At 43.5% G+C, this 27460-nt stretch overlaps 2 protein-coding genes across 3 annotated transcripts in view; one reads left to right on the top strand and one right to left on the bottom strand.

The window, feature by feature from the left end:
* Positions 1–14598: 14598 nt before the first annotated feature.
* On the bottom strand, positions 14599–16593 carry LOC128561001 (collagen alpha-1(I) chain-like). Its single transcript, XM_053554725.1, has 2 exons — positions 14993–16593; positions 14599–14809 (listed from the first exon to the last, which is right to left on the bottom strand). Exon 1 carries the CDS (start codon positions 16591–16593, stop codon positions 15547–15549), a length of 1047 nt encoding a protein of 348 aa, XP_053410700.1. The 3' UTR covers positions 14599–14809; positions 14993–15546.
* The window catches only part of CREBBP (CREB binding protein), a 156096-nt gene continuing 144789 nt past the window's right edge, over positions 16154–27460 (top strand). Inside the window, exon 1 of one of the 2 annotated variants that reach the window (XM_053554722.1) lies at positions 16154–17060. In XM_053554722.1, the coding sequence (XP_053410697.1) occupies positions 16976–17060 (85 nt within the window). In that variant the 5' untranslated portion in view covers positions 16154–16975. The remainder of the gene's footprint in view (positions 17061–27460) is intronic. The other variant, XM_053554723.1, reaches the window with a different exon arrangement.

The following is a 27460-nucleotide window of genomic DNA, read 5'->3' as shown; positions in this document are numbered from 1 at the left end:
AAGCTTTCGAATGCTCCCAAACTCTCATACAGGAAGAGAAATAGAGGGCAAAAACAGATCACTCTCTCAGAGAGCTCTGGGATAATTCAAAGAAAACCAATATTTGTCTTATAGGGATCCTTGAAAGCGACAAAGTGGCTTCACAAGGCACAGAGTCTCTTCTCCATTAGATTATGAAGGAGAACTTTCCAGACATGCCAAGAGATTCTGAAATTCAGACAGCAGACAGTTTCAGAACTCCAGCACGACTCAACCCAAATAAGACATCCCCCAGACACATCATAATCAATTTCACTAAAGTTAATATGAAGGAGAAAATTCTGAAAGCAACCAGATGAAAGAAAACCATAAACCTACAAAGGGAAGATTATTAGAATAACTGCAGATCTCTCTGCTGAAACCTTTCAAGCTAGAAGAGGATGGTCATCGACTTTTAATCTCCTAAAACAAAATAACTTTCAACCCAGGATCCTGTACCCAGCTAAACTGAGCTTCATTTATGACGGAGAAATTAAATACTTCAATGACATTCACATGTTGAAGAAATTTGCCATAACTAAACCAGCTCTCCAGGATATTCTCAGACCTATCCTCCATAAAGACCAGTGTAATCCTCCACCACAAAAGCAAACCCACCCAGAAAATTCTGATCAAATTCCAACTTCCACAGTTGCAAAAGGATTAAAAATGTCCACCAGACTCTCAAAAGGCTTATCAATATTCTCAATTAATGTGAATGGTTTAAACTGTCCTCTAAAGAGGCATAGGTTGGCTGACTGGATACAAAAACTCAAGCCAGATATCTGCTGCATACAAGAATTGCATCTTACATTAAAAGACAAATATAGACTCAAGGTGAAGGGATGGTCATTTATATTCCAGGCAAATGGAAAGCAGAAAAAAGCAGGCATTGCAATCCTGTTCACAGACGCAATAGGCTTTAAACCAACCAAAATAAGGAAGGATAAGAATGGACACTTCATATTTGTTAAAGGTAATACTCAATATGATGAGATCTCAATTATTAATATTTATGCACCCAACCAGTACACACCTCAATTTATAAGAGAAACTCTAACAGACGTGAGCAACTCTATTTCCTCCAGTTCCTTAGTAGTTGGAGATTTTAATACCCCTTTAGCAGTGCTGGATAGATCCTCCAAAAAGAAGCTAAGCAAAGAAATTTTAGATTTAAACTCAACTATTCAACATCTGGACTTAACAGACATCTACAGAACATTTCATCCCAACAAAACTGAATACACATTCTTCTCATCAGCCCATGGAACATACTCCAAAATCAACCACATCCTAAGCCACAAATCTAACCTCAGCAAATTTAAAAAATAGAAATTATTCCTTGCATCTTCTCAGACCATCATGGAATAAAAGTTCAACTCAATAACAACAGGAACCTGCATACCCATATAAAAACATGGAAGCTAAACAACCTTATGCTGAAGGATAGATGGGTTATAGATGAGATTAAGAAGGAAATCACCAAATTTTTGGAACAAAACAATAATCAAGACACTAATTACCAGAACCTCTGGGATACTGCAAAGGCAGTCCTAAGAGGGAAATTTATAGCACTGCAAACCTTCCTCAAGAAAACAGAAAGAGAGGAAGTTAATAACTTAATGGGACATCTCAAGCAATTGGAGAAGGAAGAACACTCCAACTCCAAACCCAGCAAAAGAAAAGAAATATCCAAAATCAGAGCTGAACTAAACGAAATTGAAAACAAAAGAATTATACAACAGATCAATAAATCCAAAAGTTGGTTTTTTGAAAAGATCAATAAAATAGATAAACCTTTGACCAACCTAACCAGGAAAAAAAAAAGAGTAAAATCTCTAATTTCATCAATCAGAAATGGTAATGATGAAATAACAACAGACCCCTCAGAAATTCAAAAAATCCTTAAAGAATGAATACTACAAGAAACTCTACTCTCAGAAATATGAAAATCTGAAAGAAATTGACCAATACCTGGAAGTACGCCACCTACGAAGACTTAGCCAGAATGAAGTGGAAATGTTGAACAGGCCTATATCAAGTTCTGAAATAGCATCAACTATACAAAATCTCCCTAAAAAGAAAAGCCCAGGACCAGATGACTTTACATCAGAATTCTACCAAACCTTTAAAGAAGAACTAGTACCTATACTACTAAACCTTTTCCAAAATATAGAAAAAGAAGGAATATTACCCAACACATTCTACTAAGCAAACATCACCTTGATCCCCAAACCTGGGAAAGACCCAACAAGGAAAGAAAATTATAGACCAATATCACTAATGAATATTGATGCTAAAATACTCAATAAGATCCTAACAAACAGAATCCAACAACACATCAAAAAAATTATACACCACGACCAAGTGGGATTTATCCCAGGGTCTCAAGGCTGGTTCAATATACGTAAATCTATAAATGTAATTCAGCACATAAACAAACTAAAAAATAAGGACCATATGATTCTTTCAATTGATGCAGAAAAAGCTTTTGATAATATCCAGCATCCCTTCATGATCAGAACACTTAAGAAAATTGGTATAGAAGGGACATTTCTTAAACTAATAGAGGCCATCTACAGCAAACCCACAGCCAATATCGTATTGAATGGAGTTAAATTGGAATCATTTCCACTTAGATCAGGAACCAGGCAAGGTTGCCCATTGTCTCCATTGCTCTTTAACATTGTAATGGAAGTTTTAGCCATTGCAATTAGGGAAGAAAAGGCAATCAAGGGTATCCACATAGGGTCAGAAGAGATCAAACTTTCACTCTTTGCAGATGATATGATCATATATCTGAAAAACACTAGGGATTCTACTACAAAACTTCTAGAAGTGATCAAGGAATACAGCAATGTCTCAGGCTACAAAATCAACACCCATAAATCTGTAGCCTTTATATATACCAACAATAACCAAGCCAAAAAAACAGTCAAGGACTCTACTCATTTCACAGTAGTGCCAAAGAAGATGAAATATTTGGGAGTATACCTAACAAAGGACGTGAAAGATCTCTACAAAGAGAACTATGAAACTTTAAGAAAAGAAATAGCCGAAGATGTTAACAAATGGAAAAACATACCATGTTCATGGCTCGGAAGAATCAACATTGTTAAAATGTCTATACTACCCAAAGCAATATATAATTTTAATGCAATTCCTATTAAAGCTCCATTGTCATATTTTTAAGATCTTGAAAAAATAATACTTCGTTTTATATGGAATCAGAAAAAACCTCGAAAGCCAAAATATTACTCAGCAATAAAAACAAAGCTGGAGGAATCATGCTACCGGACCCGAGACTGTACTATAAATCGATAGTGAACAAAACAGCATGGTATTGGCACAAAAACAGAGAAGTAGATGTCTGGAACAGAATAGAGAACCAAGAGATGAATCCAGCTACTTACTGTTATTTAATCTTTGACAAGCCAATTAAAAACATTCAGTGGGGAAAAGATTCCCTATTTAACAAATGGTGCTGGGTAAACTGGCTGGCAACCTGTGGAAGATTGAAACTGGACCCACACCTTTCACCATTAACTAAGATAGACTCTTGCTGGATAAAAGATTTAAATTTAAGACATGAAACTATAAAAATACTTGAAGAAAGTGCAGGGAAAACTCTTGAAGGAATCAGCCTGGGTGAATATTTTATGAGGAGGACTCCCCAGACAATTGAAGCAGTATCAAAAATACACTACTGGGACCTGATCAAACTAAAAAGCTTCTGCACAGCCAAGAACATAGTAAGTAAAGCAAGCAGACATACCTCAGAATGGGAGAAAATATTTGCAGGTTATACCGCCGATAAAAGTCTAATAACCAGAATCCACAGAGAACTCAAACGTATTAGGAAGAAAAGAACACATGACCCCATCTCAGGGTGGGCAAGGGACTTGAAGAGAAACTTCTCTAAAGAAGATAGATGCACGATCTACAAACACATGAAAAAAAGCTCATCATCATTAATCATCAGAAAAATGCAAATCAAAACTACTTTGAGATATCACCTAACCCCAGTAAGAGTAGCCCACATAACAAAATCCGAAAACCAGAGATGTTGGCGTGGATGTGGAGAAAAGGGCACACTTCTACACTGCTGGTGGGAATGCCCACTAATAGGTTCCTTCTGGAAGGATGTTTGGAGAATACTTAGAGACCTAAAAATAGGCCTGCCATTCGATCCTATAATTCCTTTACTAGGTTTATACCCAGAAGACCAAAAATCACAACATAACAAAGACATCTGTACCAGAATGTTTATTGCAGCCCAATTCATAATTGCTAAGTCATGGAAGAAGCCCAAGTGCCCATCGACCCACAAATGGACTAGCAAATAGTGGTACATGTATACCATGGAATATTATGCAGCCTTAAAGAAAGATGGAGACTTTACCTCTTTCATGTTTACATGGATGGAGCTGGAACATATTCTTCTTAGCAAAGTATTTCAGGAATGGAAGAAAAAGTATCCAATGTACTCAGCTCTACTATGAAGCTAAATTATAGCTTTCACATGACGGCTATAAACCAACTATAGTAGAACACTATGGGGAAAGGGCCAAGGAAGGGGAAGGGAGGGGGGAGGTTAGGGTGGAGGGCAGGTAATGAATGGGGCCACACCTACGGTGCATCTTAGAATGGGTACAGGCAAAACTTACTAAATGCAGAATACAAATGCCTACATACAGTAACTAAGAAAATGCCATGAAGGCTACATTGAACAGTTTGATGAGAATATTTCAGATTGTATATGAAACCAGCACATTGTAACCCTTGATTGCACCAACGTACACAGCTATGATTTAACAATAAAAATAAATTAATTAATTAAAAAAAAAGAATTAACAGTAACTTCTTTTTTTTTTTTTGTAGAGAGAGTCTCACTTTATGGCCCTCAGTAGAGTGCCGTGGCACCACACAGCTCACAGCAACCTCCAACTCCTGGGCTTAAGCGATTCTCCTGCCTCAGCCTCCGGGGTAGCTGGGACTACAGGCGCCCACCACAATGCCCGGCTATTTTTTGGTTGCAGTTCGGCCGGGGCCGGGTTTGAACCTGCCACCCTCGGTATATGGGGCCGGAGCCTTACTGACTGAGCCACAGGCGCTGCCCTAACAGTAACTTCTTGATATTCTTCCATACTATCCAATGTTTCAATTTCCAATTGCCTCATTATTTGAATTTGTTTGAATAAGTATCCATACAAGATCCACAAGACAACCAGTTGTTCTGTTGCTTAAGTCTCTTCATCCATAGGTTCTTCCTTCATCTGATTTATGTTTTTTCTTTGAAATTTATTTGTTAGCTATGTGCAGAGGCACACCTGTATTTAGATCTACTCAAGGGGCTGAAGCAGGAGGATCACTTTAGCCTAAGAGTCTGAGACCAGCCGAGGCAACATATAAAACCACATCCTCCCCACCCCGGCAAAAGTGAAACGTATTCATTAAAGAAATGAAGTTTTTGTTGGGTAGGATGGTTTATGCCTATAATTCTAGCACTTTGGGAAGCTGAGGTAGGAGGATTGCTTGAGGCCAAGAGTTTGCTATGAGCTATGATGACACTGCTGCAGTCTAGTTAAGGTGACAGAATGAGACTCTGTCTCACTGAAAAAAAAAAAAAAATTTACCCTTAACCTTCATGGTGTGTAGTTGTGGCTCAAGATATCCTTCCCTACCCTGATATCATAGAGATGTTTTCTTCTAGAAATTTTACCATTTTTCTTTTTCATACTCAAGTGTTCTGTGCATTGTGAGATTGTGCATATGTGAAAGAAGGAAGGAAAGGAGGAAGGGAGGAAGGAAAGAAAAAAAGAAAGAAAAGAATGAAAGATAGAAGGAAGAAGGAAGAAACCAAGAGTTCCTCGCAGGGCTCCCCACAGTTTGATTTTGCCACTTTCTTATAAAGACTATGTTCTTTTATCCTGTTTTACCTGCTAACTGGCAGGAAAACATTTTTTAAATGGCAATTTTCTTCAAGTTAATCTCCAAGTTTAACACAATTCCAATAGAAGTCCCAACTTATTTTTCCATAGTTCTGGACAAATTTGACTCTAAAATTCACATGGAAAAGTAAAGGGGGTAGGCATATTCAAGGTAAGGCTGAAAAGAAAGCCAGCCTGGGAGAAACTCCTCTATAGAAACCAAGAGTTGCTTCTTTAACTTGGCAATATTTGAAACATTGTAATATTGGTGCAGAGGAATACAAGTAGGCCAATTGGAGAGAAGAAACAAAGCTCTTGGTGTAAAACAAGAGTTGACATCATAAATCAAAGCGGAAAAGGTGGCTGGGCATGGTGGCTCACACCTGTAATCCTAACACTATGGGAGGATGAGGTGGGTGGATTGCTTGAGCTCAGGAGTTCAAGACCAGAAGTTTCAAGGAGTTTCTAAAAATAGAAAAACTAGCTGGGCATTGTGATGGGTGCCTGTAATCCCAGCTACTCAGGAGGCTGAAGCAAGAGGATTGCTTGAGCCCAGGAGTTTGAGGTTGCTGTGAGCTATGACATCACAACACTCTACTGAGGGCGACAGAGTGAGACTCTGTCTCAAAAAATAAATAAATAAATTAAAAACTTTTGTATGACAAAAGATGCTGGAAGTGAAAAGATAAGTCCCCCACAGAAAATAATAGCTACTATTTATTTATGAACGATTATTATAAATTATTATAAATTTAAGACAGTCCCATTAATAAGAAAAAGAGGATTAGCCTAATAGCAAAAGGGGAAAGGATAAGCAATTCATAGAATATAGCCCCCCTCCCAAAGCGTATGTAAATTCTCAACCTCATTAGTAATTAGGAAAATTGTGTATTAAAATTAGAAGGCACCATTTCATCTCCAAAAGCTGGGGGGAAATGAAAATTAATGACAATTAAGTGTGATAAACAATAGCTAATGTTGGCAATGATGTGGGTATGTGGGCGGCATAAATTGCTGGTAGGAATGTAAATTGATGAGATTATTTTGGAAAACAAATTGGAAAGTCCTCCTAATGTCGAATACAGGTAGACCCTGTGTTCCAGACATCTTCCATGTCCCCCTTCAACTAATGCCTTTACCCTTCTCCCTGTTGCTCTGGCCTCCAAGAGGTTTGACTTTGACAGGCTGCCATGTGTTTAGGCTTAGATTCCCGTGGGAACCAGAAAGGAAACAGTGGTCAGAGGCCAAGCATGGTAGCTCACCTCTGCAATCCTAGCACTTTGGGAGGCTGAGGAGGGTGGATTGCCTGAGCTCTGGAGTTCAAGACCAGCCAGAGCAAGAGCAAGACCCCATCTCTACTAAAAACAGAAAAACTAGCCAGGTATTGTGGCAGGAGCCTGTAGTCCCAGCTGCTTGGGAGGCTGAGGCAAGAGGGTTGCTCAAGCCCAAGAGTTTGAGGTTGCGGTGAGCTATGAAGCCACAGACTCTCTACCCAGGGTGACAAAGTGAGACTCTGTCTCTAAAAAACAAAAAAGGAAAGAGTGGTCAGAGTATTTGGTCGCCTGAGCCAGCCAAATCCCTCAGCAATAGATCACTACTTTCAAGTTCTCTGTGTAATTATTTTTTGCCCAAATCTGGTAAGTATAGGACCTCTGTGTCCCTTTAGACTTTTTTTTTTTTGAGACAGAGTCTCACTTTGTCACTCTCAGTAGAGTGCCGTGGTATCATAGCTCACAGGAACCTCATAGGGTTCAAGCAATCTTCTTCTCTCAGCCTCCCAAGTAGCTGGGACTACAGGCACCTGGCTAATTCTATTTTTAATAGAGACAGGGTCTAGCTCTTGCTCAGGCTGGTCTTGAACTGGTGATCACCCACCTCCGCCTCCCAGAGTGGTGGGATTACAGGCGTGAAACACTGTGTCTGGCCTTCTGGTTAATGCCAGTAACACCTCAGCTACCACAGCCCCGGGTGGCTGCCTACAGCTCATAGTTTCCTTGCAACCTACCTCAACTGTGTAAGTAGTTTCTCTAGGAAACCTTCCACAAGTTAGCTTACTTTAAGTGTACCATCTCTTTCTACTGGGACTCTGCCTGAAATAACCCTTAAAACCCAAAAATCCACTTCTCAGGGTTCAGTTGGTGATGCTCTTCGGTGCACAAGGAGCCCTGTATAAGAATATTAATTGTAGCCCTGCGTGTAGTAGGGAAAAAGTGGAAACAATCTGTCTCTTAGGAAGAGAATGGGTAAATAAAATGTGGCTTGTTCCTGCGATAGAACACATGATAGCAGCTAAAAGGAATGAACTAAAAGATATCACTTTGCACAAATTAGGATGGCTATTCTCAGAAAATGGGGTAAAAAAAAAAAAAAAGGACAAGTGTTGGAACTAGCAGGCATAGTAGAGAGCACCTGTAGTCCCAGCTACTCAGGAGGCTGAGGCAAGAGGATTGTTCAAGCCCAAGAGTTTGAAGTTGCTGTGAGCTACGATGACGCCATGGCACTCTACTGAGGGTAACAGAGTGAGACTCTGTCTCAGAAAAACTCACGAAAACCAAAAAAGAACAAGTGTTGGTGAGGATGAACTGGAACCCATGTGTACTATTGGTGGGAATGTAAAATAATGCAGTGGAAAACAGTATGGAAGTTCCTGAAAGGATTAAAACTGGAATTAGCAGCTGGACATGGTGGTACATACCTGTAGTCCCAGCTACTCAGGAGGCTTGAGCTAAGGAGTTTGAGACCAGCCTGGAAAACATAACAAGACCCCCATCTCTAAATAAGAAATGCATACATACATACCACATGATACAGCAATTACTCCACTTCTAGGTATGTACACAAAGATTTGAAAGCAGGATCTGGAAGAGAATTTGCATGCCCATGTTTATAGCATCATTCACAATATCTAAAAGGTAGAAGCAACTCAGTGTCCATACATGGACAATTGGATAAACAATGTGGTCTATCCACACAATGGAATATTATTCAATCTTAATAAGGACATTCTGACACATACCACAATGTGGTTGAATTTTGAGGTAGAATGGTGTTTGCCAGGGGCTGGGGGACAGGGGATGGGGAGTTAGTGTTTAATGGGTACAGAGTTTCAGTTTGGGAACATGGAAAAGTTCTGGAGGTTGATGTATGAATGTCCTTAATGTCACTGAACTGAAACTTAAAAATTATTATGTTACCCTGGCATAGTGGCATGCATCTAAAGCTCTAGCTACTCAGGAGGCTGAGACAGGAAGATCACTTTGAGCCCAGGGGTTTCAGAATTATAGTGAGCTGTGATTGCACCACTGCACTCCAGCCTGGGCAACAGATGGAGACTCTAAAAAATAAACAAACAAAAAATGATTATTTTTTGTGTATTTTACCTCAATTTCAAAAAACATGATGTTGAATACAAAGAAGCAACTTCCAAAAAGAATCATATAATACATCGTTTTTGTAAAATAAATTTTATTAAAGTTTGGATACATGTGCCACTTCAAATGAACCATATGAATGTGTCATTTAGGGGGACTGAAAACAGTCAAGCGTTGACAGTTTCATGTGGTTTAACTTGACAAAAAATTCACATCTTCCATGGTAATGGCCTATACTTCAGCTTTAGGAAAATGATCATCTTTGGTGGGAGGAGGCAAAAATGGGGATTGGCTTTAATCACCAACATGCTGTTTCTTAAATAAAGAAAAATATATGAAGCAGAGGTAGCAAAATGTTGACATGATTTAGACTTAGCAATGTCTACAGGAGCATCTGTGTATTAGTTTCTGTAATTTGTTTTTTGGAATTTTTCTTTTTCTTTTCTTTTTTTGAGACAGAATCTCACTTTGTTGCCCCCAGTAGAGTGCTGTGGCATCATAGCTCACTGTAACATCTAACTCTTGGCCTCAAACAATTCTCTTGCCTCAGCCTCCCAAGTAGCTGGGACTACAGACGCCCACCATAATGCCCAGCTGTTTTTAGAGATGGGGTCTTGCGCTAGCTCAAGATGATCTCAAACCTGTGAACTCAGGCGATGCACCCACCTCGGCCTCCCAAAGAGCTGGGATTACATGCGTGAGCCACAGCATCTGACCTTGTTGCTTGGAATTTTTCATAAATAAAAAAAAATTAAAACAATGCATAAGATAAGTGAGTTTAGCTTATGTAGACAAGAGATTCAAGAAGCTCAGCTGGGAATGGAAGAAGTGGAGCCAAATCAGGGCCTGGCTGGAGTCCCCTGCTAGCCTTTTGTCCCCAACAGCCAGCGCCCTGTGGGTACTTAGGTGTGCCAGGCCCCTTCATCTCATCTCCCTGCAACTCAACTCTCTCGGCAGGTGAGAAGGGATTATTTTTGCCACAGCTAAACAAAAAGCAGTAGGTTTGGGATTTGAACCCAGCCTGGAAGAAGCAGGTAGGTTCCCACCTCCCTTCCCGCCACCAGACCACATTTTGTCCTCCCTCTGCCAGGACCTGACTAGAATCCTGTCCTCCTGGATTTCTCCCCCATGCCTCTGCCCACACGCACCAGGACTCCCACACCTGGGGGATATCAGTTATTATTATTTGTGCTAGTCTGACTAGTATTCTCCTCTCATCACTCCTACATATTATGTTTGCATTTTTCTTCCCACTGTTCTGCATTTCTGGAAGACAAAGTCCAAATTGGATGCTCTCTTTTAATCTATTTAATCCTAGAAAGGGACAATAGAGATCAAATTGCAAGAGATCCCATTTATTTTCTTTCTTTTTTTTTCTGTTCTTTTTTGGTAACAGAGTCTCACTCTGTCACCCAGGCTAAAGTGCTGTGGTATCAGCCTAGTTCACAGCACCCTCAAACTCCTGGGTTCAAGCAGCCCTCCTGCCTCATCCTCCTGAGTAGCTGGGACTACAGGCACCTGCCACAATGCCTGGCTAACAAATCCCTCCCCCCTTTTTTTTTTTGAAACAGAGTCTCAGTTGCCATGGATTGAGTGCCGTTGTGTCATAGCTCACAGCAGCCTCAAACTCTTGGGTTCAATCGATCTTCTTGTCTCAGCCTCATGAGTAGCTGGGACTACAGGTACAACGCCCAGGTAGTTTTTCTGTTTTTAGTAGAGATGGGGGGCAAGGTCTCACTCTTGCTCTGTCTGGTCTTGAACTCTCGAGCTCAGGCTATCCACTCACCTCCCAGAGTGCTAGGATTACAGGTGTAAGCCACTGTGCCTGGCCCAAATCCCATTTCTTAAAGGATTTCTAAGCCCCCTTGTTCCTTGACACCACTAATTTATTGATCTCCACATCAACCCTAGCCTCATCCTTTGTCCTGATGGCTTTTGGCCTAGATCATATATGCCCACCTTTCTTGAGAGGGAGGAAGGATAGAGTTTGGTGGGTAGGAAAGGGGAGGAGAGGCTAGGTAGCACCAAAAGATGGCAATGCCAGGACAATGCCAATTTCATGGGCGTGTGCCTATGCAGTCATACAATCTCCTGAACTCAGAATGCTCAGAGAATACCCAGTGTCCCAAGTGCTCAGGGCTGCCATTTTGAAATCCTTAATTCTTTTTGAAAAGGGGGCCCCATTTTTCATATTTTATTGGGTCCCTCGAGTTATGTAGCAGGTCCTGCTTGGATAGCTGACAGGAGAAAGGGCACATGAGAAAGCAGGTGTGAAAGCTTGTGGCCTCTGTTTGAGACCTGTTGAGTAGAAGCATCCATTGGGGTCTGAGGCAGAAAGCAGAAAGATGTGCAACTGGAGCTTTGGAAAACTCTCTCCTTTCATCAGTTTCCTCTGTTTCCAGGTTAGCCTCCATTTTCCTCCTGCGGCTCATCCCACAGCCAGTGTTGGGAAATCCCACTCACATCCACCTCCAACCCCTCGGCCCTTCCTATCAGCTCCACCAGGCAGCTCTCTAGTTCACTACCCCAAGCAAGCCTGACTGGTTCTCTTCTGCCTCTCTCTGAATTGCTTTATCTCTCTTCCTTCTTTCCAACTGTTTTTTTAAAAACTAGCTTTATTGAGATATAAATTGAATACCATATGATGTATTTATTTAAAGTGCAGAGTAAGGCTGGATTTGGTGGCTCACATCTGTAATCCTATCACTCTAGGAGGAGGCAGAGGCGGGTGGATTGCCTGAGCTCACAGGTTTGAGACTGGCCTGAGCCAGAGCAATACCTTGTCTCTAAAAATAGCCCTGCATTGTGGCAGGCGCCTGTAGTCCCAGCTACTTGGGAGACTGAAGCAAGAGAATCACTTGAGACCAAGAGTTGGAGAGTGCTGTGAGCTATGATATCACAGCACCAACCGAAGGTGACAAAGTGAAACTCTGTCTCAAACAATAAAATAAAATAAAAATAAAGTGCAGATTAAATGGTTTTTAGTATATTCACTGGCCTGGCGCAGTAACTCACGCCTGTAATCGTAGCACTCTGGGAGGCTAAGACAGGTGGCTCTTTTGAGCTTAGGAGTTCAAGATCAGCCTGAGTAAGAACCAGACACTGTCTCTACTAAAAATAGAAAAACTAGCGGGCATAGTCTTGGGTGCCTATAGTACCAGCTCTTCAGGAGGCTGAGGCAAGAGGGTCTCTTGAGCCCAGGAGTTTGAAGTTGCTGTGAGCTACGATTTCATAGCACTCTACTCAGGGCGACAGAGTGAGACTCTGTCTCAAAAAAGAAAAAAAAAGTATATTCACAGAGTTCTGCAACCATCACCACAAGCAGTTTAGGACAGCTTCGCCACCCCATCTCCTTTGGCTGTCACCCGCTGCTCTCCACCTGCCAGCTCCACAACCACTGATCTGCTTTTGTCTTATGGCTTTGCCTGTTCTGGACATTTTGAATAAATGAAATCATGTGCACTAATAGGAGGCCTTTTGAGTCTGGGTTCTTTCACTTAGTACAATGATTGAGAGTTCATCCATGTTGTAGCATGTGTCAGTGCTTCATTTCTTCTTGTGGCTGAATAATGTTCCATCGTGTAAACAGACGTGGTTTGCCACTTCCTCAGTTGATGGATTCAAAGGAATGTTTCCTGACTTGCTCCCACCTCACTCTCAGCCCTAAGCAATTCTGTAAATGGGAATTCTGTGGATACCCCTTAGCGGCTGGGTGACTTGTCCTGCTCTGGGCCTTATTTCCTCCTATGTGAAATGAGGATGTTTTTTCTTTCCAGCATTGTGGGAGGTGTGGCAAAGTGGCCTGGCGTACCTAAGGCACTCTGTGGGCAGCCATGACCCTAGGCTGAGGGTGTGCGGACATGAACCACTTTCCTCCTTGCTATTTTCCTGTCAACATCTGAGCTCAAGGGGTCTTTGATGAGAGTCAGGCTGAAGGGGGAAGAAATAGAAAGGAAAGAAAAAACAGGTATTGGGAAGCACAGGAGGACCTAATCAAAATGATACGAGTGAGAACAATGAGACAGAAGAAGGAACTGCACAGCATGTATGGTTTAGGGTTTAGAGCAGAGGCAGGAAGAGGGGGGGGTGGGGGGTGGGGGGTCTGGAATCTGAAGAGCTGTGTTTCCTGCCATGTCCAGATCATTTGTTTCTTAGTCATTGGAACTGGGTTCCCTCCTCTGTAAAATGGAGTAGGAATCTGCACCATAGTTGCCTACCAGTGAGGGAATGGCTTGAGCACATGTGCACACCACTGTGTAAAGCATTTCCCAAGGGCTCTCCATAGCTGCCTGGTATCTCCAGTACCTCAAGGCAGGACCTGGCTAAGACCTACAGAAGCTAGATATCTTGTTCACTCTACCAGGCAGTGGCCTGGAGCTGCTTCAGGCAGGGACCCGCCTTTCTCAGTGGACTGGAGGCCTCTAGGACCCAGGGGATCTGATACTGTTCATCATTCATTCATCAAATTCTACAACCTACTTCTTGCAGGGCACTGTGCCATGACTAAAACATGGAGCCCACAGAACCCTCAAGGAGCTCAGAGAGCATGGTGAGTTGGCCCCCCAGAGGCACATCCGGATAGAAGGTGCTGTTGCCCTGTGTCACTCTGTGACTTGATATACTTCTTGCCTTTCCTGGGCAGATTGACTTCTTGTATATCTCTGTTCATGATCTCCAGGGTTTGCTAAACTAATTCCTTGTATATACTGGGATTTCTTTATGCTTTGCTCAGAGAATTAGCATAGTGGCAATGCTCTCAGGAGAATCTCAAGAGATACGTGATGAATGAGTACTAACATGAACAAATGGAGTAAAAAAAGAGATGGTGTGTTTTGTGTCCTCTCACTCTGGCATTCCCCAGAGGCAATGCAGAAGCCATGAATTGGGCTAGGAGGGTTTCCAGGAGTATGTGACACTTGTCTTGGGGGATGAGTTAAGAGTATGCCGAAGCAAGTATGTCCTCAGTATAGAGAACAGCATTTGCAAAAGTATAAAAAGGCCTGAGTGATGAGAACTTCCTGGTGGCTGAGTGGGTGTGGGATGGTGATGGTGAAGTGAGTGATGGACAGTGGAAGAGACAGATGGGAGGGTGGAGGCAGTATGAGGTTTTGAACAGTATAAAGAGAAAAAAGTAGAAAGATCACTCAATCTTGACACTCAATCACTATATATACAGATAAGTTTTTAACAGACTCAGATGTTTTGTTTTATTATATTTTTTGAGACAGTCTCAGTTTGTCACCCTCATAAGAGTGCCGTGGTGTCATAGCTCACAGAAACCTCCAACTTTGGACTCAAACGATTCTCTTGCCTCAGCCTCCCAAGTAGCTGAGGCTACAGGCATTCACCACAAAGCCCGAGGCCTGGCTATTTTTAGAGAAGAGGTCTCGCTCTTGCTCAGGATGATCTGGAACCTGTGAACTTAGGGCATTCCACGCTCCTTGGCCTTCCAGAGTGGTAGGATTACAGGTGTGAGCCACCATGCCTGGCCTGTATGTTTTGTTTTAAAAAACAAACTATATATGCAATGCTATTTCTATGTATAGGAGTTATTTGTTTTATATAATTTTTTTCTCCCCTCCCCCCCCCCCACTTTTTTTCAAGAAGTTAACTTCGGTGCTATGTAGACAGAAACGCGGTAGGCAAAGAACTCTTAAAAGAGAAGTTGCCCACCGTAGCCACCTGGACGATGCGGGACGCCGCTAGGGCGGTGGGATAGGGAGGAGAGGTGGAGCGGCTTCCCCAGGTAAAGACGTGGGCACAGGGAGACCGGTCATGTCGTGGATGGAGAGGGAGGAGTCGCGCTGACTCACAGGTTTCTGGCTTAGGAAACAGGGCTGCTGGTGATAACCTTTAAGAGCGGAGCAAGTTTTGAAGGTCAAGTAACGAGTTGAGACAGGATCACCTTAGGTTTGTGTGGAAGCGTCCTGCGGGCAGTGGTCACGTGCACTGTTCTCCAAAGTACCCCATAACTGTCTGGGGCATCTGCGAGGTGCCAGGTGGTGGTCGGAGGGTGGGGGGAGGAAGCGGGAGCGCTCCTGGGACGGCTAGACACTAACCCCAATGCAGGGGGCCTTGTCAGCCCCACGTCTTTCTTCTTGCAGGGGAAGGTGTAGCACCTGGGGACCTGTCGCTTCTTCTTTGGGAACAGGAGCTTGGCAGCCCCATTTCTCCCTCATAGCCTCATAGGGGGCGGGGATCGGGTCCCCACTCCGCCACTTCCCGCCTCAAGGACTTTGGGGAAGTTGTACTACCTCTCCTGCCTCAGTTTCCCAAGATGTACACGTTAGTCCGCGAACCCAAGGGCAGTCTGTAACCACCAGAGGCCATTCCAAATCACTAGCACGCGGAGAAAGGGTGGCGGCGCTCCCCGGGTCGCCACGGCCGTCCCTGCCCAACGTCGCGGGGGAGGGTCGCGAGGAACTATCAGGGGGCAGAAATGTCCCAAGCGTACCGGCGGGCCCCGGGCCGGCGCCTACTCGGCACCTCAGGACCCAGCCCGAGGCCAGTACGCAGCTCCTGGAGTACGGTGGGCCCCGGAGCCCCGGCCCTCGCTGCCGGGTATCTGTCAAAAACAAAAGTGGCGGCTCAGCTCCCCGCCGTGACACTGGGCAGACCAGGCCGGCAACCGCTCCCGCCGCCGGACTAACGCCGGCCGTGCCTTCAGCCCTTCCGCCCGAGCGCGCTCGGCTCTTTCCGCCGCGGCCGGCGCAGGTGGAGGGGGCGGGGCGGGGGCCGTGCGTGGTGACGCCGCGGGGGGGTGACGCAGTAGCGTGCCCCGCCCCCTCCCCCTCCCCGTTCAGGCTCTGGAAAGAGAAGAAAAAAAACTTTCTTTTTTTTTTAATTGAGGAATCAACAGCCGCCATCTTGTCGCGGACCCGACCGGGGCTTCGAGCGCGATCTACTCGGCCCCTCCGGTCCCGGGCCCCACAACCGCCCGCGCACCCCGCTCCGCCCGGCCGGCCCGCTCCGCCCGGCCCTCGGCGCCCGCCCCAGCGGCCCCGCTCGCCTCTCGGCTCGGCCTCCCGGAGCCCGGCGGCGGCGGCAGCGGCGGCGGCGGCGGCGGCGGCGGCGGCGGCGGCGGAACGGGGGGTGGGGGGGCCGCGGCGGCGGTGGCGGCGACCCCGCTCGGAGCATTGTCTTTCCTCACGGCGGCGGCGGCGACGGGCCGCGGGCGGGGAGCAGAGCCCGGAGCCCTCTCGTCGTCGGGCCGCGAGCGAATTCATTAAGTGGGACGCGGGGGGGGAACGAGGCGGCGGCGGCGGCGGCACCATGTTCCCGGGGACTGCCTGAGCCGCCCGGCCGGGCGCCGTCGCTGCCAGCCGGGCCCGGGGGTGCTGCCGGGCCGCCGGGGCGCCCCCGCCGCGGAGTGTCGTGCTCGGGAGGCGGGCAGGGGATGAGGGGGCCGCGGCCGGCGGCGGCGGCGGCGGCGGCGGCTGGGGGCGGGCGGTGAGCGCTGCGGGGCGCTGTTGCTGTGGCTGAGATTTGGCCGCCGCCTCCCCCACCCGGCCTGCGCCTTCCCTCTCCCTCGGCGCCCGCCCGCTCGCGGCCCGCGCTCGCTGCTCTGCCTAGCAGCGGGCCGGGCCCCCGACCCCCGCCCGGGCCCTCGCCAGTCCCGCCGCCCGCGCTCGGGGCTGTTTTCGCGAGCAGGTGAAAATGGCCGAGAACTTGCTGGACGGACCGCCCAACCCCAAACGAGCCAAACTCAGCTCGCCCGGCTTCTCGGCGAATGACAGCACAGGTGAGGAGGGGTCCACGGACTCGCTGTCTGTCCCCCCAGCGGGGAGTACTCGGGCGTCTAGGGGTCGCGGTCGCCGAGACCGGAGCTCGGGAGCGGGTGTGAGGAGCAGGCCCTACAGCCCCTCCGCCTCGATCGCCGCCGGAGGGCTGGAAGTTTGTCGCAAGACTGTCACTGGGCCCGAGAGGGGCAGCACATGCTTGGGTGCACTGGCCTCCGGAGTTTAGTAGTCCTCCTCGCGTGGAAGCCGAATGGCACTCCCAGACTAGGAAAAGTAAAGCAGAGCGTGTAGATTTTGTTTGGTAGTGCCCTACGCATCCATCTGCTGCCGTATGTCGGCTCAACGAGCGTGTTTGTCCAGAGGAATGACAGCGGAGGGACCCCTTAATTAAGGGTAGGGAAAGATGCGGCGAAAGGTAACGCGGTGTGTTTCAGGATTAGCACTCCATTCACAGCGCCACAATTGGAGGACGCTTACAGCTTGTGAGTTAAGACTGAAGTTTCCGAGAATGTGTTCCTTGGAAAGATGCTTAGAAGTTATTTTGAAAACTTTTTCTTTTTGGTCAGCTAGTCATTCCATTTTTCAGAATCCCAAACTTAGTTAGCAAGATGTCATCAAAGTTTCTGTGATGTGTCTCATTTACATGTATAACTTTAAAAGAAAATTAAAAGTAGATTTTAAAATACATTTTAAATACATACCGAATCCATTTGAGCTTGTGTTGCTTTTATAGTGCACAAAAAATTATGTCAAGGGATGTAGGAATTCCAATTTTTCAAAAAAATACAGCATGTTTTTTTTTTTTTTTTTTTTTTCCGTTTAGCAGTATCCCTGGGAACTTTCTCAGGTGCTCATATTAGGTGACTAAGAGAAGTATTTTACGTTTCTATTCATTCAGTACTTTTTCCTGGGCTGGTTCAGGGTAACAGGAGCTTGTTGTTATTTCCTCTTTCAGAGATCTCCTTTGCAGAAAAAACTTGTGTGCTGCTGGGAACAATTAGGTCGCTAGCGCAGCTTGCATTTGTCTAGTACAGTTTTGGAGTAGCAGCATTTGAAAATGTTTTAATGAATGGGTCCACATTGAATTAACATTGCTGCTTTTAGATTTGCCTTAGACAAAGCTGTGCAACTTGCGGAAATATTTCCGTGATGGACCACTGGTGCATTCAAGATCTATTTCTGCTATTGAAATAAAACTTGAATTTTGTGGCTTCAGTTTGAATACAATTCCTGAAATCCAGTTATGAAAAGTAGCACTTAATTTAATACAGTATTAACTTATGTAGAAGTGAGAGAAACTAAAGAGTCAGTAAGATTCTTGTCTAGCTAAAATTTGTTAAACAGTGGGGAGGAGTAAATAAGTCTCATGGTTTGTAAAAGTTACTAATAATTCTTGTCTTTTCTTAATGCTTTTCTTTTTAACATACAAAAAGTTGGGTTTGACATTAATTTTATAAAATTAACATTTTGAAGTGAGAAATTTGGAAACAACAATAGCTTAAAGGGCCTTCTGCTGCAGAAGTCTCCATTGCTTTGTTAATCTTGCCATGTATGAGAGTAGATCATACTATGCAAGTTCAGCTTGACACTTGTCCTCTGAAACTGATAACTTGAATGGTGTTGCAGCTTGGCTATTGTTGAATGAAATTATTGTAGGTTTTGTCTTAAAAGGTGAGACAAGTTAGTAATACAAGCCAAAAAGGTTTGTCCTGCTACATATGTCTAGCTGTTTCCAAGATGAAGCCCACAGAAAGGCCTGTTTGGGGGTAATTTCTGTTATTGGATGGTTAGATATTTACTGTTCTGTTAATTGTAACAAAGCTTATCAGAAAGGATTTTTCACACTTATAACCACTTGTTTCCCAATTTTAACCATTATCAGGTACAGAGACTCTTTTACTTGTCCAAACATGGGATAAAAAATCATTTTGTAATGGCTCAGATTTAAGTAATCTAAAGAATAAAGTCATACGTAATTGGGTCCTTGGTTACACATTTAGCACTATCACATTATTGTGAAAAGGCCTATCAGTGTGGGGGACCATGGAAGGGATCATTGTCAAGCACATTAAACAAGGAACAACTTTGTCTGGAGTAACTGCTAGTCCAAGATACTGAGTAATGAAATAGAGATTTTAAAGGTGTGTATCAAGCAAATAAATGACTAAAGTATTTACATTAAATACATTCAAAAGAGTAAAGGCGTTTGGTTAGATGGGACAGAGAGACCTGAGATTAACATTCTTGAGAGAATCAACTCTATTTTAGTAGGGAGAAGTGTTTCTGAGGCTCCCAGGAGAAAAGTGGGCCAGGTGGAGCAAGGTGTCTACCCTGAGTATGTGATTTGAGGGAGGGGACCTCTGTGCCTGAGAAGAACTGAGGGGTTGGGAAAAGGAGGAAGAAGTGGTGTAGATGGCTTTAGTAGCCTGAGAAATAGCAACTTGGATTGCCACTATTATAGTGTGTGTCTTTGTAGACTGGCCTGTGGGACCATCAGTATTACTTAGATGGGTCTGTGGGGAGTGGCAGTGAACTTAGAGAAGAATGTCACTGATATCAGGGAGTTTATTAGCCAGGGTGCTCCCTGCAGAGTGTTTCCAGTCCATCAAAGAGAGCTTTGGTGTATGCCCAATAAGTTCAGGCAGGTCTTGAGTGGAGTGATAAATGTCATTGCTACTAATGACAAATTGAAGTTGCTGAAGGCTGGGAAGAATATGCAGAAATAGGGACTGTGCCCCAAAGCAGGGTAAGGAGAGGAAGAAGGAGAAACAGTACTTTTCACTCTGCTAAAACAGCAGCTCTAGAGCGGCACAGATTTGATGGTATCAGTTGTTGATGAAGTAGCATTTTCTTGTTTTATGTTGAAGGCTTAAAACATTTTGTCACAGCTGTAGTCTTCCTTTACTTGGCATCCTTTGTAAGAAGTGGGGACTTTGTGTTACAAGTATATAGTTAGTTGTATGTTTTGGAAACTTCTTTAATATGTCCAAAATAATTTTAATATGCCCAAATTAAAACAGTGTATTATTTTATTTCAACAGCAGAGATTCACAGTTTAACAGTATAGGAGAAATAAATACCCAGGCAAGCAGAAGATTTTTTTTTTTCAATTAGCTTTATTATGGCAACATTTGTACATAACAGATTATTTATAAAAGTTTTTAAACACTGCATTCTGAACATAGGTATGTTTCATTGTATGCTGTAGAAGTGGTCCTAAGCAGTTGTGATTACATTTTATAGCATGAATCCCTTTAAATGCAATAGAGAAGTGTATTTAAAGAAAGCTTGTGAATACTTTTGCCAGCCAAAATATCTTTTACAACCAAATGTGTATGTGCAGCACTTTACATATCACAGTGCTTTTCTCCCCATCATCTCAGTTTGATCCTCACAACATCCTGTGAGGTAGGAAGAGAAGATACTATTGCCATTTTCAAGGTGAGGAACCAGACTTGAAAGAGTAACATCAGGGGTCAAAACTAATACCAACCTAGATTGTTAAAGTAAATATTATAGTTGTATATATTCATTTTGTAAATCTACATCTGTAAACATTGAATTTCTTGAATGGGGAACTCAGGAGCCTGCCATGCTTAACAAGTTTCAGTGGCATCATTCCAGCTAGTGAATTGAATCCCCAGGGGGAAAGTTTGTAACCACCTAATGGTGGTGAGAAACCAGGGGTGTGTTCTTCCTACCTTAGCCTGGTCCTGGCTCCCCCTTTATCCCCTGGTTCTGGTGTTATCTTCAGAATGTGTGGGCTCACATTCCTGTTTACCTCCAGGGATGTCAAGTTATCTTACTTCATCACTAAGTTCTAGGTAACTAGCAATAGAAGTTTTTATAGAGACGGCTAGGGCTAGGGCTTTTCATGACATTGTCTTGCTGTTACTTGTAAAAGTAGGGACTTTTGAATAACTGTGTGTGGTGGGGAAAATGGTGGCTCCATCTGAAGTTTTGGGATGAAGGTGGGTGAGTATGAGTCACAACTAAGGGGGTGCCTTCGCAGTCAGTTGAAAGATGTAGAATAACTCCTGTATAACATTCAGATTTGAACCTGTAAATCTTAAACATAATTGAAAATGACTTACAAGGGGACCAAGGCTTAATCCTACAGTTGGAAGTGGATGCTTAGGTTGTTAGGCTGTGTTTTTATAGTTTCTAAGTTGTGCATTGTAATCATGTGACAAAATACGTGATTACTTGGGGCTCCGTAAATGCTGGCTTTGTATTTTTACTTAATGGGTTTGAAAACAAAATAGTTTTAAAAAATGATTTTGCCAAACCATATCTTACCATAAGACAAAATGTACCTTATTATGAGTTTTTAAAGATGAGGTTAGTTTGGGGTCACATAAGTGAGGGCACCACCTCTTTATCTTACTCAAAAGTAGTGGGTAACCTTAGAGTTTCTCAAAAGAGATTCTGCACTCTAACTGCAGGCTTTCTCAGACCTTTAGGGTGGTGATGGCATTGTGAGTCTTAGAAGACTAGCTCTTAACATTCCTAAGCCTAATTGACCCTAGAACCCTTTTTAAAGTAATAAATACATGGGTCTGCAACGTTTTTTCTGCAAAGGGCCAGAGAGTACATATATATGGCTTTGTGGGTCTTATGGTCTCTTGTTGCAACTACTCAAAGCTGGCTGTGCTAGCAGAAAGTGGCCATCCATAGACAACATGCAAACAGGTGGGCATGGCTGTGTTCCAGGAAAACTTTAGATTCGGGCATTTGGCCTGGGGGCTGCAATTGGTGAGCCTGATATAGTGTGGGGCTTCTCAGAGCACCATTCTGGGCCTGCCCGTGGAGGCTTCATGGAAGCTGCATGGGTTTTCTGAGTGGCATGAGACTCTCTGAGTACTTTGAAGCTTATTAGGAGTCTTTCTCTGTCTTTTTTGTTCCTCTTTAATAGTTTTATGTACTTTTGTTACTTAAAATCAGACGAGTTTAGCAGAAAGCCAGGTCACCTCTAAGGTTTTCTTTGTCCTTTTGCCATCTTAATCTTTGCTTACCCCAGTGGCCCAGGTGGCATTTCTCATCCCTGTTAGTTACCTCAGGCTCTCAGTGTCCCTCCTTTCTGGGGAACCAGAAGGTAGTAGCAGCTGAAGAAGACTTGGAGAACTTTTCCACAGCTTTCTCCCCTGCTCTGGGTAGCACCTGATGCAGAGTAGGCCCTCGGGAAATGTTTGAGGGAATGGGTAAAAGAATATGCAGTCTTTTTTTTTTTCTTTTTTTTTAGAGACAGAGTCTCACTTTATCGCCTTCAGTAGAGTGCTGTGGCGTCAGAGTTCACTGCAACCTCCAACTCCTGGGCTTAGGCGCTCCTCTTGCCTCAGCGTCCTGAGTAACAGGGACTACAGATGCCTGCCACAACGCCCGACTAAGAGTATGCAGTCTTCATCCTTCAAAGTTCTCATATTTAACGTTGTATGATTTTACTTTTAAGCTGATTGCCACCAGTTTTTGGTCTGTTCTTTTTTTCCCCCTGACCCTGAGCTCCATGTGTGTGCATGTGCTCTCACCCGGCAGCCAGTGATTGCTGGGGCCAGAGGGTGTTTGGGGCTGGTTGCATTCATTATATCAGATCCCTTTCTGTGTCCTCATCTGTGAGGTAGGGATAATGTTCCTTTCTCTGTCTCTGGGGATAGTGATGGGAGTGGCCTGTGCTGGGGTGTGGAAGTGCCTGATCTGGAGTAAAAGTCAGTGAACAGGACCTGGCACTTGAAGTCACCAGAGAGAGAAAGTAGTGTGTCTTGTAGTTGTGGGGCTTAAAGAGTACTCATCTCATTGAGCTGAGACCTGTTTCTCAGTAGTTCTGGAAGGGACAATAAGCTATGTGCTCATATCTACAGAAGCCCATGTGTGGGCACATCTGTTGTAGTGTAGCCTTTCAGCAGATAGATAGGGAATTCTGTAATCAATACCATTGATTCTGCCTCCATTTTCTATTGTATTTTTAAAAATAGGTACATGATTGGGCATGAAATTTTAAAATTAACAAAAATGTGAGTGGTATCATGAATCCTGATATTCTTGATAGTTTTGAAGCATAGTCCATGGACTGTTTAAGAAGCAAACAAATATGTGATTCTGTTTCTTTACCATGTATGTTATAATTCACTTTGAGGTATCCGATAAGGAATAGCAGTGTACAAAGGATTTTGAGGGACACCTTTGAGGAGATTAAGACTTAGAGGAAAAACTTGAGGAAAGAATACAAATTGCAGTCAAGTGCGAAAAAACCTGAGTCAGGAAGGGCAGTCTAAAGAGGGGTTTGGGCTTGGCACCTGTAGCTTAAGTGGCTAGGGTGCCAGCCACATATACTGGCAGGTTCGAATCCAGCCCAGCCCACCAAATAACAATAACAGCTACAATCAAAAAATAGCCAGACGTTATGGCAGACACCTGTAGTCCCAGCTATTTGGGAGGCTGAGGCAAGAGAATCGCTTAAGTCCAAGTGTTTGAGGTTGCTGTGAGCTGTGATGCCACGGCACTCTACTGAGGGTGACATAGTGAGACTCTGTCTCAAAAAAAATAAATAAAGAGGGCTTCCGTCTTTTTCTCCTGCTGTTTCCTGAATGTCCTATGTGCCTGAGTTGAGGGCAGCACTGAGGCAGGTTCTGGGATGGGAGCGGAGCCTTGGGCTACCAGGAGTAGCTGAGTGGGCTCTTCTGATGAGCCACCCTGGGAAGCCAGCATGTTTTCCAGGCCTTCTGGGTTGCTGGGAGAAGAACCCTGGCTGTGACAGTATTGCTTCTTGTGGTGTCATCACAGGCCTGTTGGTTGCATCTCAGTCTTCTTCTGGCTGTCTTCAGGCAGTCTCTCATAGGCTCTCAAATCCCTGGCTGTGCCCTTTGGTTTTCAGCACATGTGCCTAGTGTTCCCTTCCGCCCACTCTGAGGTCTTTTACTCGTGACATATTCCTCCTTGGGATACCATCCCACTTCTGAAAGACTCAATGAGGTTTGCTGTGGCTGTCCATAGCTTCTGCTTTAACTGGGGAAAGGATGCTAGGCTTCCCAATTCTTAAGGTTTAAACTTAGCCTTTAGAGCAATTCTCACATTGCAGGGAGTCATTGATGTATTAATACTAATATAAGCCATTGCATCAGTATCTGTCAGGGGGCTTTTGCATGTTTAGCTTTCTCTGGGGGCTGCAGTAGGGTCAAACTCAGGGTCCTGTGGGGCACCCTGGTAAGGTAAGGTTAGTGCTAATACATCTTTGACTTGAAGAGATTTGAGCAATGAGGGTACAGGTAGAGGGTATGTGAAAAGCATGGAAGTGAACGAGAGGTACCCCCCCTCCTTTTTTTTGTTTTTTAAAGAGTTCTTAGAAAGTATAGACAAGGACTGTCTCTGTCTTTTAAAAACTGCCTTTAGGGTGTTTTTCTGATTCTAAACTTAGGAAGCAAGGCTATTTTTGAGATCTGTGTCTGAAAGTTGAATTCTTTTTTAAACTTACCCTTAAGAAATATTTCACTATCATCCCATGTGGCATTTTCCCCCGTGTTTCATTTCCATTAATCAAAAGGATGTTTAGTTGAACCATAGCTAAGAATAGTAAAATCTAATGGTGAAAATAATTCCACCTGATTCAGTCTGGCCTTCCTTTCCCATTTCTAGATGTCTTTTCTGCTACTGTTTGAAAATCTCTCTCTCTCTTTTTTTTTTTTTAATTACATCGTAGCTGTGTACATTAATGTGGTCATGGGGCACCATACACTAGTTTCATAGACCGTTTGACACATTTTCATCACACTGGTTGGCATAACCTTCCTGGCATTTACTTAGTTATTGTGCTAAGACATTTACATTTCACATTTACTAAGTTTCACATATGCCCTTGAAAGATGCACCACAGGTGTAAGCCCACCAATCCCCCTCCGTCTGCCCCCCTCCCCCCTCCCTCCCTTTCCTTTCCCCCTTCCCCCTATTCTTAGATTATAACTGGGTTATAGCTTTCATGTGAAAGCCATAAATTAGTTTCATAGTAGGGCTGAGTACATTGGATACTTTTTCTTCCATTCTTGAGATACTTTACTAAGAAGAATATGTTCCAGCTCCATCCACGTAAACATGAAAGGGGTAAAGTCTCCATCTTTCTTTAAGGCTGCATAATATTCCATGGTGTACATAAACCACAATTTATTAATCCATTTGTGGATCAATGGGCACTTGGGCTTTTTCCATGATTTAGCAATTATGAATAGGGCTGCAATAAACACTCTGGTACAAAGATCTTTGTTATGATGTGATTTTTTGGTTTTCTGGGTATATGCCTAATAGGGGAATTATAGGATTGAATGGCAGGTCTATTTTTAGATCTCTAAGTGTTCTCCATATATCTTTCCAAAAGGAATGTATTAATTTGCATTCTCACCAGCAGTGTAGAAGTGTTCCCTTTTCTCCACATCCACGCCAACATCTCTGGTCTTGGGATTTTGTGATATAGGCTAGTCTTACTGGAGTTAGATGATATCTCAAAGTAGTTTTGATTTGCATTTCTCTGATGCTTAAAGATGATGAGCATTTTTTCATGTGTCTGTAGGCCGCGCGCCTGTCTTCTTCAGAGAAGTTTCTCCTCAGATCCCTTGCCCAGCCTGCGATGGGATCACTTGTTCTTTTTTTGCTTATATGTTTGAGTTCTCTGTGGATTCTGGTTATTAAACCTTTGTCGGATACATAACCTGCAATTATCTTCTCCCATTCTGAGGGCTGTTTGCTTGCTTTACTTACGGTGTTCTTGGCTGTTCAGAAGCTTCTTAGTTTGATTGGGTCCCAATAGTGTATTTTTGAAGCTGCTTCAATTGCCCGGGGGGGTCCTTCTTATAAAATAGTCACCGAGACCAATTTCTTCAAGGGTTTTCCCTGCATTCTCTTCTAGTATTTTTATAGTTTCATGTCTTAAGTTTAAATCTTTAATCCAGTGAGAGTCTATCTTAGTTAATGGTGAAAGGTGTGGGTCCTGTTTCAGTCTTCTGCAGGTTGCCAGCCAGTTCACCCAGCACCATTTGTTAAATAGGGAATCTTTTCCCCACTGAATATTTTTAATTGGCTTGTCAAAGATTAAATAACAGTAAGTAGCTGGATTCATCTCTTGGTTCTCTATTCTGTTCTAGACATCCACTTCTCTGTTTTTGTGCCAGTACCATGCTGTTTTGATCACTATCGATTTGTAGTATAGTCTGAGATATGGTAGTGTGATTCCTCCTGCTTTGTTTTTATTTCTGAGTAATGTCTTGGCTATTCGAGGTTTTTTCTGATGCCATATAAAACGAAGTATTGTTTTTTCAAGATCTTTAAAGTATGACATTGGAGCTTTAATAGAGATTGCATGAAAATTATATATTGCTTTGGGTAATATGGACATTTTAACAATGTTGATTCTTCCTAGCCATGAGCTTGGTATGTTTTTCCATTTGTTAACATTTTCAGCTATTTCTTTTCTTAGAGTTTCATAGTTCTCTTTATAGAGATCTTTCACATCTTTTGTTAGATAAACTCCCAAATATTTCATCTTCTTTGGCACTATTGTGAATGGAATAGAGTCCTTAACTGTTTTTTCAACTTGACTATTATTGGTATATATAAAGGCTACTGATTTATGAATGTTGATTTTGTAACCTGAGACGCTGCTGTATTCCTTGATCACTTCTAAGAGTTTTGTAGTAGAATCTCTAGTGTTTTCCAGATATACAACCATATCATCTGCGAAGTGGGAAAGTTTGATCTCTTCTGCCCCTATATGGATACCCTTGATCGCCTTGAAAATCTCTTAATTGCCAGTGTTTGTAATATGCCTCTACTTTACTGTATACAGTAGGCATTTCTTAAAGTTGTTAGATTAAACTTCTGAATTTAAACAATTCCATTAATATAAGCAGAGAAAATCAGTTGTTTAATGGGGTTGTACAATTCTTTTGTAAAGCATATTCTTTTTATAATTCAAAAAATTTGCTCCCTTGCCAAATAGTTTGGATTTCTTTTTCTTTCTTTCTTTCTTTTTTTTTTCTTGAGACAAGAGTTTTACTTTCTCACTCTCGGTAGAGTACCATGGCATCATAGCTCATGGCAACCTCAAATCTTGGACTTAAGTGATTCTCTTGCCTCAGCCTCCCGAGTAGCTGGGACTACAGGCATCCAGCACAATGCCTGGCTATTTTTAGAGGCCCGGGTCTTGCTCTTGCTCAAACTGGTCTCGAACCAGTGAGCTCAAAGAGATCCACTTGCCTCGGCCTCCCACAGTGCTAGGATTAGAGACATAAGCCATTGTTCCTGGCCTCCTCTTTTTTTTTTTAAAGACAGTGTTTCACTCTGTCCCCTTGGGTAGAGTACCATGGTGTCATCATAGCTCACAGCAACTTCAAACTCTTGGGCTTGAGCAATCCTCTTGCCTCAG

Source organism: Nycticebus coucang, chromosome 12 (assembly GCF_027406575.1).
Source record: "Nycticebus coucang isolate mNycCou1 chromosome 12, mNycCou1.pri, whole genome shotgun sequence".
Lineage (NCBI taxonomy): Eukaryota > Metazoa > Chordata > Mammalia > Primates > Lorisidae > Nycticebus > Nycticebus coucang.
The sequence above is the reverse complement of the archived record's forward strand: the minus strand, read 5'-3'. Positions and strand labels throughout refer to the sequence as shown.